Genomic DNA, 13254 nt, shown 5'->3' on the forward strand with positions numbered 1-13254 from the left:
AAATAGGTATTATATAAATATGTGCCTATACATACATGTTTAAACAAAAGCACACATATAGTCCAGCAATACCTAACAATAACTTTTAGAATTACAAACAAGTTTAGCTTCCTATACACAAGTAACTATCAGCCTCTTCAGAAAAGAGCAATGCATGCGTCAGTTTGGCACACCACAGGAAACTAGGCTGTGCTAATAGCACATCAGTTGTTGCATCTATTGACTGTTGAAGATAAGAATAAGCTAGAAAAGAGCATCTGCTTATTTAAAAATAATTATGTGACTACCTGCAGCAATATCCCAAATTAGATTAAAGATGAGAAAAACTGAAATGGAAAATATAGTATTTTACACTAAACATTGTCCAAAGCTAGCTATCAGTTCCTATACAGGACAACTAATGTTTTAACAAACAACAGGGGGAATAACTCACAACATAAAGAAAACTAAATACCCAAAAGTTACTTGCCTATAATGAGCACTGTATATGAGAATGAGACATTCCACTCTCACATGAAAGAAGTCTCAAATTTGGCCTATATCTTCAACCATCCTAGTTCTGTTCATACTGAGAACATAATATTAAGTTTTTTTACTAAGTTAACAGTATACTGAGCCCTCTTGGCAGAAGACTGTGCAGTGAGACCCAAATGATGCAAGTATTCATTACTATATTTTATCCTTATTGACTTTTCAATAGCAGATTTCATGGTCTTGTAGAAATTTAGTGATACTCATTCTAGCTCCATATCTATCTTAACGATCTCCTTTAGATAGGGTCTCTTAATTTGAGCTAAGAGTTTTAAAAGGGCATCAGGTTAAAAACTTTGATAAAACAAGAACTGACATTCTGCTGTCTGCGCACCTCAGCCTTTGCGTGGTTATACAGGGCAAGGGATGTTAAATATTTTGTACAAAGACTGTTCCATAAGAAATGAGCTCCCTTTAAAGCAAAAAAGTGGATATTAAAGTTAAAGATATACTGTTTTATTTTCTTACTGATTCTCATTAAAATCTTTAGTAATGTTATTATGATCATTAAGCAAATGTAGCCTTCAACAACTAATTGATAATACGTATTGGTACTTGTCAATGTTTGGCACCAACTGCACATGGAAAACAATGCTCATTTCTTTTTATGATTAGTAGTTTTACCTAATGGATGAACATTGATTAGTAAAGACGCTATGGCCAAAGTAAAAGGGTGAAAATTAACAAAAAGAAGAAATAATCCAAAAAGTTTAAGAGACAAAATGTGAGGAGTTTTGCTCCAAGTTAGAGCTGGAAGACAAATTAACATTTCACACCCATGGGCATAAAAGGTACATTACAGCAGAAGCTATAGTTTAACCAGAGTGTTAAAGAATTGGCAAGAAGAGAAACTAGATTTTCATCACGCTTTAAAATACTACAATATAAACAGTTAAAATGTCCATGTTACATTCAAAGGACAAGTTAAAGAGACCAAAAGCTACCCAGTGTTGGCTCCCAAGTTTGACAGCTTCTGCATTTCATGGGAAATACAAAAAGTGAAAGGTAAGTTACAAAAATTGACCAGTCTTGTTTTCCCCTTAAAAATGAGGTGTTAGACAAGTTTGGTAAGGGAAATGTTACTAATTGCCTAATCCAAAAGCTACAAATTCCCACTTGACGAAGAATTTGTACAAATACTTCCCCTTTTTGCTGTATTAAGTCTCTTCAAATCTTCTCAAAGTAATGGCACAAGTTTCAAAAAACAAACAAACAAACAAAAAAAAAAAAAAAAGAAACCCAAAGAACACCAAACTAAAACCCAGCCTCCAAAGGTTTTATGTCAAACCTCTCTGGTCAAATATATGAAGCACATTCAAGTAAGATTTTCAATTCTATAAAGCTATTAAAACACTTCCCCCAGTTCTTAATTTTTAGAAAGTGACTATGGCAACGTAATTCTGACAAGTCTAGAGTTCAGTAGTCAGTTACGGAACTCAGCAGCTCTTTATTGCCGTTCCTCAGTTCCATCTGGCATCCTTTCACATTGCTTATGTTAAAACATTAAGAAGTGTTTTCAGTATGTTTAGCAGCTATAAATATTAAGATAATTTTAGTACAAAAGAAATAACCATTCCTTGCTGAAAACTGTCAAGACAAAGTTATCTTAAGAGACAATAATTTTCTTCTGAAGATTCTTAAACCACTGCGTTACAAGTATTTTTCAAAGCCACTACCTGAGGGGGCACAAAAATGTGAAACAATCAGACTTATGCGGCTGCTAAAAATTTTCTCAGTCTGTAAGAAAAAAAAAAAGTATGCTGTCAAAAATAATCCTTTCCCCCACCTTATTTTTTGGCAAGGCAGCACTCAGTTGACACTAAACACTGGAAAGGAAGCAGCTTGGGCACAGAAAGATTTTACTCCTTTATAATGCAGTACTGAAGATGGCTCTTTCTTTTCTCAATTGCCAAATAAAGTAATGTAGGAAACAACTGAAAACACTGATAGGAATTCTTGTTCCAAAACATGACAGTCTTCAACTCTGATCAAATATTACGTGAACTAGAAGAGTTTAATTCTGGTTTGTATGTTTGGTATGGAAAACAACCAACCAACTTCCTTGAGCTTGAGCATCTTTTTCTCTTTAATTCCCTTAAAACCTTTTGATAACTATTTGTGGGGCACTAAATTCCTGTAAACTCACGTGTTAAGGCTAAACAATGCAGACCGCTTTGTTTGAGGGAGGTGGGTGAGGAAGACTGCTAGGAAAGATTGGTCTTTGCACCATAATAATAAAACAGAAGTTACATAATGAAGTATTGAAAATAAAAAAAAATGCTCTGTAAAAGTGTGCAACAGTTCACACAACACAATCCTCTATACTGAACATATTGATTTTCCTTTTTATATATATACATACAGAGAGAGCGCGTTCATTAGAGGTCTCAAAGCCTGAAAAAAATTGCTTTACTCACTGTAAAAGCATGCTGACAACCTGCACTTGAAGAAAGTTAGATACAGAAAAAGTTAGTGATCCAACTCTATCTATAGCGATTTATCGGTATTCTCTCAAGTTAAGTCTTTTGAGAGCACTTAAGACCTTTCACAATTTTTTGGAGGGAAAAAAAACCCCAAAATACCAGCCACAGTTAAAACTCCTACGGACCTTTTTGAGGTTCATAATCTAGTGTCTGTGAGTCAGTGACAGGTTTGGAAGGATTAGACCAAACACCAACCTCTGAACAGTGTTTCAAATTCTAAGTCAGGACCAATCCCTTAACGATGTGAAGACATATAATGTACAGAATATGTTTCAATACATTTTGGCATCATTCTGATAAGCTTAAAAATAACCCCAAAACCCAAATCTCCAAATCATAACGTGTCACCCAGCACACAAAAGCATTTGAGTAACAAACAAAATTATAGGAAGAACAAAAACCAAGAACAAGTGGAATGGTAAATGTTGCTTCTGCAACTATCTGGACACTACACATCACTGACAGAATAAAATCTGAAAGTCAAATCAAGTTACAAGTTCCAGTTTCCAACTATAAATAAAGTTACTTCAACTGAAAATAATGATTATAAGTCTGCTTTAGCACAGAAAATTTCAACAGCAAATTAAGATAATCTAAAGCAAGGACTATTACTTTACCCGCAAACTCAAGGTAACAGGACTACAAACCAGAGGGTTTGTGTCACTCAAATTCTCAAAACAAGGAGCAGGTCAAAGAAAGAGTATGTATTTCTCTGCTACCTTGAGCTGCATACAATAGAACTTGTTCACAGCACCCTTTAGAATACTGCTTAGGTTTGTGCCAACAACCCAAAAGCCAGCATTTCTCAAATTCAAGTGTCACAACGGCAGTATTACTTCAGAATAGGTATTTCAGCATTAGTTACTATATACTGGCACACACGATAAGCAAGTGCAAGTCAAACATGGAAAGAATAATCATGTTTTAATGACACGTTTTTCCTAGAGAAATGTATCACCGGAATTGCACACGAACAGCCAGCATTGAATTTGAATTCTAAATACCATACAACTACATCAAACTGTAATAGTTTTCTCTCAGTGCTGTGTTTGCTAAGGTCCCAACCTGTCTGGACTTCTAGACACTGTTATCATCATACCTTAGTTTTCCTTCCCTCATTTATAGTTATTTTAGAACAGAGAAAACTATTACATTTTGCATAGTCCAAATCCTCCCAGTCATTATAGAATCATAGAACAGTTTGGTTTGGAAGGGACCTTTAAAGGCCATCTAGTCCAACGCCCCTGGAAGAAGCAGGGACATCTCCAACCAGATCAGGTTGCTCAGAGCACCGTCCAACCTGGCCTTGAATGTTTCCAGGGATGGGGCATCCACCACCTCTCTGGGCAACCTGCTCCAGTGTTCCACCACCTTCATCGTAAAATATTTCTTCCTTATATCAAGCCTGAATCTACCTCCCTCTATTTTAAAACCATTACCCCTTGGCCTATCACAACAGGCCCAGTCATTAGTCTTACACTGTCTTCTTCATCTAATCAGTATAAAGAGTTAGATGCATTAACTTTAAAAATTTTACCTTTTCTAACGATTCTTGGTTTTCCTTTTCTCTTCCTCTTTTTTTTTTTTGAAGAATTTTCACAATAATTACTGTTATTCGAATCTATCACAGATTCTGTATCAGAAGAGCGATTGAAGCTGGCAACAGGTCCAGATTTTGAACTCCCTGCAATTCTAGTTGGCACTAAGCTCTCAAAGACAAAACTTCTCCCATCCTCTCTGTCTTCTGTTTCAGATTCTGCTGTGTCCTCTAAATCACTCAAGACTTTTGATTTTTTTAAAGGAGCACCAAGCTGCAGACCAGTCACTTTTCTGCTATTCCACCTATCCAATTCAGAATCCACTTCATCCTCAGAGTTGCTCACTGCAGGCTTATTATGTACAGACGCTGACTGATCAGAAACTTTTTGACTGCTCCCATCCTCTGAATTATGGCTTTTGGAGTCCTCCTCTGAAAAGTCTAGGGTGGGACTTTTCATTTTGGGAGATACAGAGTGGGCTGTCCCATGTAACTGTTTATCATCACAGTTTTGCCAGTTTTCCTGCTTGATCTGTGTGTCTGTCTCTGCATCCGAAGTTTCATTTTCAGATTCACTAACAAATTTTCTTCGCGCAGCAGATGAACCAGGTTGAGAAAGCATTTTCCTCTTGGTAAGCTGCTCTTCTATTTCTTTTTCACTTTCAGACTTTAATCCTACATCATCCTCAGACCCCTCCAGTAACATTCGCCTGGCTGCAGCTGAGGCATTTCGATGAGGCAGTTTCCTATTCTTGCATCCAATGCCAATACTTTCTGAGCTTGAAACCTCTTCCTCCACATCACTCATTAGTCTTAACTTATTAGCAGCCACAGCAGCACTTCTGCGTGGAGTTTTTCTATGTCTACCAGTGCTATTGCTGAGTGACTCAGATGTCACCATCGAAGTATTTTCAGAATCACTTCCATATAACTTTTTCCTGGCAGTTTTTCTTGTATTCCCATTCTCCTGAAGTGTTCCTGTAAAAGAAAGGAGAGACGAATCTCTTAAATATAAAAATAGCAGCTTCTTAAGTCCTGTCAAATCTGGAACAAGTTCAACCCACAGACGTGACAAATGAAATATAATCTTAGTAATAGTTATGTGCTTTTGTTGTCTGCCAAGTGAAATTATTTAGCTATGTCAAAAATTTCAGATTCATTTAGTGTTGTGAAAATTTGAACTTGTTTACAAATTATTGATTTTACTCTCATTAAGATACAAAATGTTGCAAGACATTCCCTCGCTTGGCTCTTAGTTTCTGCCCTCCTCCCCTAAGTAGTGGGGAAAAAAAAAAAAAAAAAACCCTTTCAAAAGTTGAGTGTAGTATATTTTGTGGGCTTCAGAACTACCACCAATCTAAAAGTTAGTATCTTGCATATACAACAACTTAAAAAATACTAATTACACAGAGTTTTTTAGCTAGACACACACACGCTCATGTTATTTGCCATTCATAATAAAACTACTCAAATCTTACCTATTTGTTTTCTCTGAGCAGCTCGATTTCTAGTTATCCTACGATTGCTGTTCTTTCTTCTACATAAACCATTGTGTAGTGGAGGCGACACAAGAGGCACAGAGCTTTCTTTGCTGTCTTCTGAGCTGCTTGTAGAGGATGAAGTAGATGAGGAAACCAAAGTACCTTCTATTTCACTTTCTGTTAAAAAAAAAAATTGTCAATTAGAATTCTAAACATACAGTTAGCTTCCAGTTAAGAGCTACATTTTACTGATCCAGGAAATCTTCAAAATTTCCTCACAACATCATCTGACAATACATGATTCATGCCTTGATGTCTTACACGTATGGAATTGATAGGTCTACAAAATATACCACTCCATATTTACACAGTGTTCAGTGACAGGAAGCTGCTTTAACCTGTATTTAAGTTTCAAGTAAAATAACACAGCTGTTTCCAAATAACAGAATTAAGAGAAAAGTATGTTAAAAACCAAGACAAAACATATCTGACAGATCCCTTCTACCAAGACTTGCATTCTTATTCTTTGAAAGAAGCTGAATTTTTGTGAAGGTGATGTGTAGGGGAAGAAGGAAAAGACAGGAAGGTTTTTAGGTCTGGGGAAACTTCTGTCATTCGCTAAGTTTGGATGACAATTTTTATGTAACATATATGAGTGTATAAAAACTGCAAAAAAAAAAAAAACCAACCCAAAAAACCCAACAAACAAAAAACAAACATCCAATTGATTGCAAAAAGTATCTACAACCAAAAGAGCTCTGTCTCTAAGAAGCAGACTATCCTACTGATAGAATTCTGCTTCAGTGCAAGCTTTTTCACTAATAAAAATTAAGTAAACTTAGTTCATTCTATGGGATTTTAATGCAGAAATTTTAACATTCAGTAATGTAGAAAGTGTCCAAAATTCATTAAAATACACAAAATTCTGTAATACACAAAAACCAAACTGCATAGAAATCTTATCTAAAAAAATTAACATTAAAAATGCAAACGTCGTTGAACAGTTTAGAATGCAATTCCAAATTACAGCAATTATAAAGAAAAGATTAGTGGACAATTTACAGGTAAGACCAGGATTAAAATCTTCCATCTGAAACAGAGTCCATTTCTGACCTGATGATAATGCAGACTCATTTGTTAGAGTTGTGGATCTAGCTTTTCCATTCCTTTCAAAGGATGCCAGGCATGCAGAATCAGAGGATTCACCAGACGAACTCTGGTTGTAATTGCTAGCATTCGTTTTATGGCTTGCAGCACAGGCGGCTCTGCTTGAGGTAGGCTGAGTAAAAGAATCTTCCTGCTCAGATTCAATTTTTGCCTGAGACTTTAATGTTTTCTGCTTCAGATTTCTAGTGGAAGGGGAAAGAAGTAAAAGCAATGTAGGTTATAAAACTATGAGAAATAACAGCAATTATGTATTTTAACAATACTTCTCTCTGAAAATGTATGCCATATGATTTTGGATTTATGTAAGGGTAGTTAGATTTGTGAGCTAACAAAGTGTGGAACAATTTTAACTTTGACAAGGATAAGCATTAAGTACCTTCATTAAAATAATAGTCTACACTCTTAGTGAAGTTATACAAGAGGTGAGATTTTTTTCTCTGCTCTGAGAAATAAAGTTGTTCATACTGAATGCCTTCTAGAAAGCAATGTCCCCTTGTTGTTCACGAGGCAATTGCAACAGCAGCCCTCAACTCCTGTTGAATTCCAAGTCTCTTATCAATTGCACATAAGCCTCAAAGTAAGTGCTATGCATACTAACATTATTCTACAATAAACTGAGTTCCAAAGACACAAAGAAGGTATACATTTAGAGAAAATTTACTGTCTAAAATAAAATGCCTGTTGGTAGAGAAACTCACTGATTTGATTCTTCCTTACTGTACGCACTAGAGTGTTACACACAGTCCTGGTAAGTCAATTTTCACATTTAGAACTACTCTTCTATCAGTTGCTTCCTTACAGTCACAGGTTTGCAGATATTCATCTAGGCGCACAAGATGTATATGCTCTTTCTGCTATCCAAACACTCTCCTAAATACACCTAAAACCTCAGTCCTGTTGAGCACCCCTGACTTATAAACAAGTCACATACAAGCAGAAGTGTTATTTCAAAGGAGAATTTTCTGTCTGAGTGTATTTCTTTATTTCTCTGAGAAGACGTGAGAACCCAGGGAATACTCCCAAGTAAAGCTTAAAACTCATTGCCAGATAGGCCTGTACCATAATCCAACACGTATGCATAACAGAATTTGAAAACGTAGAAGAAGTCATACATTGACATTTTAAGGGAAGAAAGCCAAACATAGCAAAGGAATGTATTCTTAGGTTTTGGGGATTTTTTTCCTTAAAGCTCTTCTTTCTCTCCTTTCACTGCCAGAGAAGAAAGGCCAGAGAGTAGCAGAAAGTTATAAGCTCAGGTTGAACGATTTACCGCGTTTATCTTTTGTGTTTTGTCTCACTTCATCCCATATGCAAATTAAGAATACATGAGTTAATCATGTCAACCAGCAGTTGTGCCAAAAGCCTATTTTCCTTCAAAAGAGAAAAGGCATATCTAACTACCAACAGAATGCTACAGTAAGAGAAAATTTCTATAAATTCCATAGGACTTGATTCTGTACGTGACAAAACATTTAATATATGCAGCTTTGTAATCTTCATAATATATACAGCAAGTAAGTCTTTGTTTCATTCCTCATTATTTCAGTCAGATTAAATATTGATTTCCTGAATGAAATACTTAAAAAAAAGGGCAAAATCCCCAACCTTTTCCACTCTTCAGTCTCTTTGCTGTTTCACAACCAGCTGCATACTACAAAAAAAACCTGCTTTTTTTTTTGCCTGTCTTTGCTACTGCAAGAGAAGTAACTATGAAAAGTCTCACTGGAGTTAGCTAACCATTCAATAAACCAATTCTTCTCTTCTTCATAGACTAAATATGACAGTCAATATGAATATGAATCAGCTGTGATAGATGTCTACATCTTCATCATTTGGTTACCTGAGCGTTTTGGTAGGATGCTGCACCGAGCTTTGATTATGAAATCTTCTAGTATATCTCTGGTTTCTTCGTAGTTTTTCATTCTGTTTCTGACCATTTTTGAAATCTGAAACAATTCTTCTTATTTTCTCTTCAAATAGTGCTGACAATCTCAATGTCATACTATAAATCTAGGTAAGGAAGTAGCTTACATTAAAAATAGAACCTTTCATCAAAGAATGACATTTTTAAAATTAAAAACTCTACAGAAAATAAATACAAAAGCATGGCACACAATCCTATGTAACACTAGAGCATATTAAATATATTTGTCATACTTCTTCCCACTATCTATGCAACAAGCAGCTTTATCAAAAGTACTGATAAGCAAATTAATTCCAAAAAAACACCTCATTTCATTAAGACAAGGATAGATCCACCCAGTATTCACACCTACCTTTGACTTTTTGTTTGGAGTATAAGATTTCGCATTACTAAATATTAGTCTTATATCTTTGCACAGTTCCATTGGAGTGTCATAATTTCCAGCTTCCAGAGTTTCTTTCACTGTACCAAAGTCCATTGGAGTGTCTATAATATGTCTGTAATCCTACATAAAACATACAAAAAAAAAAGATTCAAGAAGGTATAAAGGAAAAAAATAACACTTTTTAATTTTATTTCTATAATTTAAGGGTAGCTAAGATGACAACATATTATCTTAACTATCAGCTGAAAACAGGAGCAGCTACCACAGCAGACAACAATATTTTTGCTGAAACTCATTGACTTAAAAGTCTCTACTATATTATCCCATACAAACTCTTGCTCATTTTCAGGGTCTTCAGAATTGTGAAGGATCATGAGTTGATACAATGTCACATGCAGATTTCCGGTTTCAATTCTCCTGAGTTTTCTCAGTAAAAATCACCCAGTAACAACATGCAAGTAACACTTTTTATTGTTTCAAACTGAGACTGCTGTAAATCCTCATGTAATCCTTTCCCTGATGCATTTTACTAAAAGAAACAAACTGATCTGTTTTTTTTTTAAAAAAAACAACAAACAAAAACAACCAAATACAAACATCTCTATCTTTCTCTTGTGTTAATGTGTTTCAGAGAACCTCAAGATGTTTTTAAAACCTGAAGTGAGACCCACATTCAAGGTGTGAAGTCCCCAAGAAAATAGTTGCATGCTCGTTAAGAAGTTTTTTTTTTGAAAGTTTGTTGGGTTTTTAGACAAAGAGATTGAAGATCACAATCAACAGCTAAGAGAAGGAACAAATCCAGTTCATAGCTCAGGCTCAGTAAACAGGTTTTCTAGATTGTCCCTCAATAAACTAGTTTTAATTAAGAACACAGATTTATCTAAAATTATTTCCCTGTAAGGGACAGTAAGAAAGAAGCAAAAAAAGACTGACTGGTTTCAAGCCATACATAAGGTATCAGTATTTCTAGACACCACCACTGCTCTACAATTGTTTTGTGTTGAGTGTTAATATTTTTATGGATGTTATCTTGAGGTGATAGAGCATACAGCTCATAGTTCTAAGCACAGAGTAAAGCAAATTTCTTTCAATGGTTTGGGACTGAAGCCATCAAGAGAACAAATAGCTCCAAGAGTAGCGTGGAGGTCTTATTATGGTACTAAATGTTAAGAGGAAAAAAAACCAAATAATATTTATATCTTACAAAGTTAGTAAGAACAACTTACAGGATATTGATCCAAATCAACTGGCTGCCTGAAAGGTTCAGAATCTTCACACTGGAAAATTAAATTCACCAGTTCCATACACTGCTTCTTCCAACAGTTTTCATCATAGCCAGTTTTCACACTTCTTCCTCTTTTTAAGCCTCGCCCCTTGGGAAAAGAGTTAGAAAAAAGCATTACTGAAACATAGCAAGAAAAATTAAACCTGATATGTCTGTAATTATTTCTGTAGCAGAAAAATGCACTTCCATATATATTGTTTTAAAACAAAAAAGGTACTATACTACTAGCAGGTTTTTTTCCCTAATATTTATTAATAAACTCTGACAAATTATACAATTTTCTTTTACTATCATTCAACTTTTTTTTACTACTAAATAACTAAGGCACACAAAAAGATACCTTCTGATACCAAATTATTCTCAAAGAGTTGCATACTATCACTCAAAATATTTCTTTTCAAGCATCTCAGCTAAATAATGCTTTTATTTCAGTATCATACGGATAACTGAAAACTATTACACGGAACAGCACTGGTATCAAACGCGTAAGATTTTCCTAGAGAACTATACAGAACGTGCATAGAAGCATTAAACCAGAAAAGACCTATTTAAGTAAAGCTTTTACTTCCTTAATACCATAAGAAAAATTCTGTTCTATGCTTGTTATAAAACCAAGCATCACTCCCACAGAATTTCAATACAGTCTGTTAAATAATTTTTCCTGTCAGACCTGATTTGGGTATATATGGTAAAGATCAACCAACTCACTTTTCTTCTTCTATAAGATGTTCTCGGAAGACATTTTTCATCATCCTGCACAAAATAAAATAAATAGCCTTCGAAATTATGTAAGAAAAAAAAATACGTAACGGGCACTCAAAGTGTCATTAGATTTGATTCTGTCATAAAAATAGATTTTTATTCTGATTTCTCTCAATAAAACAGAAGATGAGCATATAAAAAATACAACACAGCATCTGAGAGACTTGCAAAGTAAAATCCTAGATACCATCACTGAAGGTTACTAGTACTAAGTACTAAGGTTATGCGGAAGTAGCAAGATAAAAAACTAAAATGATTCAATGTAATTTCCTCCCTACATGTTAACCTGCAAGGGAGAGCAGCTACTCTGCAGCTTTATGAAGTCTTGTTAGTAAATGCCAAATTAGAAATCAAAATGTGAAAAAGACATCAGTTTGGGTAGTTTGGGGTACACTCTTGATAAACATACAACACTGAAGATAGCATTCATTGCATAACAACAGTGCATATTCACGTCTATCAATTTTAAAATAAATGTACTTTATTAAATTCTCAATGAGGCATGCAAATCTGATGCATGCTTTGTATTATTGTATACAGAGAAACTGAAAGCCAAAGCACCACTGACATAGTTATACTTGTCAGCTTTTAGCATTTATAACTACATGAATAACAGTTTTGACCTTAGAAATAACCAGATTAAAAATACAAAGACAGCTATTCTCATACTCTTGAAATACTTGTAGTACATTACTGCACATCAACATGCTTCAAAAACACAGAGCCACTCAAAAAACACGGAAGAATTGTTGTAGCTGATGGGACGCAGTCATAGTACAAAATGCATATTTGTTATATTTCTTAAACATTTGCAACTCAGTTATTTTAATAAAGCATCTCCTCACGTCATTCCTCATACTCATAATATAATCCATGTTTATACTAACTATGTAAATGTATAAACACACACAAACATCCCCATAAAAATAACAGGAATTTTACCAAAAAATGTTTGAAGGCTGGTGATATTTTCTTAGCACCATACATGATAGGAATTATCCACAAAAAAGCTTACCAGATCACTATCATGATAATCTTGTTCATCATCTGTTGTGCTACAGAGTTCAAAAATGTTTGTACAGTCCTGATCACTGTAATGCAATTAAATCTCTGTTACTGGAACAGCAAAAACACAGCTATCATTTCCTAGATTAAACCCAGCCACAACCAAAAGCTACACAAACTGGAAGATAGTACCTAAGAATTCAATGAAATATAAAAATCATAAGATTATTATAGCATTAAACTGATGTTACACCTGAACAACTGCTAAACTGTACATTTCAGAAGAAGTGAGGGGAGGAGGGTGAAATTACTATGAGGGATTTGAAACGGGCCTTTACACCTGACCTACCTGCAGGAAGACTGCCTACACCAACTTCTTCTAAAATAAACTACTTAACTGAACTAAGTCAGACAAGCTGCAACTTATACACATGTGCTAGACAGCACAGAACTTATTTTACAGGTTGAGCTACTTTCACATCAAGTGAAATACCAGTGAATGCCACTACAGGAAAAAGTTAAAATAACTCTATGCTGAACATTTAAGTATTTCCTCCGTTAAAATAATCATTAAAAAGAATTATGCAACTGTCCTGCAGTGTATTGAAAAATAGTTAAAAAAAAAAATCACAAGAACCAGGATTCTCAACAAATGGGTATTAAGATGCTTATACTCTCCCACCATTTAAAAGCA

General features: G+C 34.8%; 1 protein-coding gene across 1 annotated transcript in view; it reads right to left on the reverse strand.

Annotated features, from left to right (window-relative positions):
- Nucleotides 1-13254, reverse strand: part of BRWD1 (bromodomain and WD repeat domain containing 1) — a 58284-nt gene that overhangs the window by 3084 nt on the left and 41946 nt on the right. The window contains exons 33-40 of the mRNA XM_086765507.1: nucleotides 12571-12646; nucleotides 11502-11546; nucleotides 10735-10881; nucleotides 9476-9628; nucleotides 9040-9209; nucleotides 7146-7381; nucleotides 6030-6209; nucleotides 4552-5529 (exon numbers count right to left, since the gene is read on the reverse strand). Of these exons, the coding sequence (XP_086621633.1) occupies nucleotides 4552-5529; nucleotides 6030-6209; nucleotides 7146-7381; nucleotides 9040-9209; nucleotides 9476-9628; nucleotides 10735-10881; nucleotides 11502-11546; nucleotides 12571-12646 (1985 nt within the window). The remainder of the gene's footprint in view (nucleotides 1-4551; nucleotides 5530-6029; nucleotides 6210-7145; nucleotides 7382-9039; nucleotides 9210-9475; nucleotides 9629-10734; nucleotides 10882-11501; nucleotides 11547-12570; nucleotides 12647-13254) is intronic.

Source organism: Chlamydotis macqueenii, chromosome 1 (genome assembly GCF_036417535.1).
Source record: "Chlamydotis macqueenii isolate bChlMac1 chromosome 1, bChlMac1.mat, whole genome shotgun sequence".
Taxonomy (NCBI): Eukaryota; Metazoa; Chordata; class Aves; order Otidiformes; family Otididae; genus Chlamydotis; species Chlamydotis macqueenii.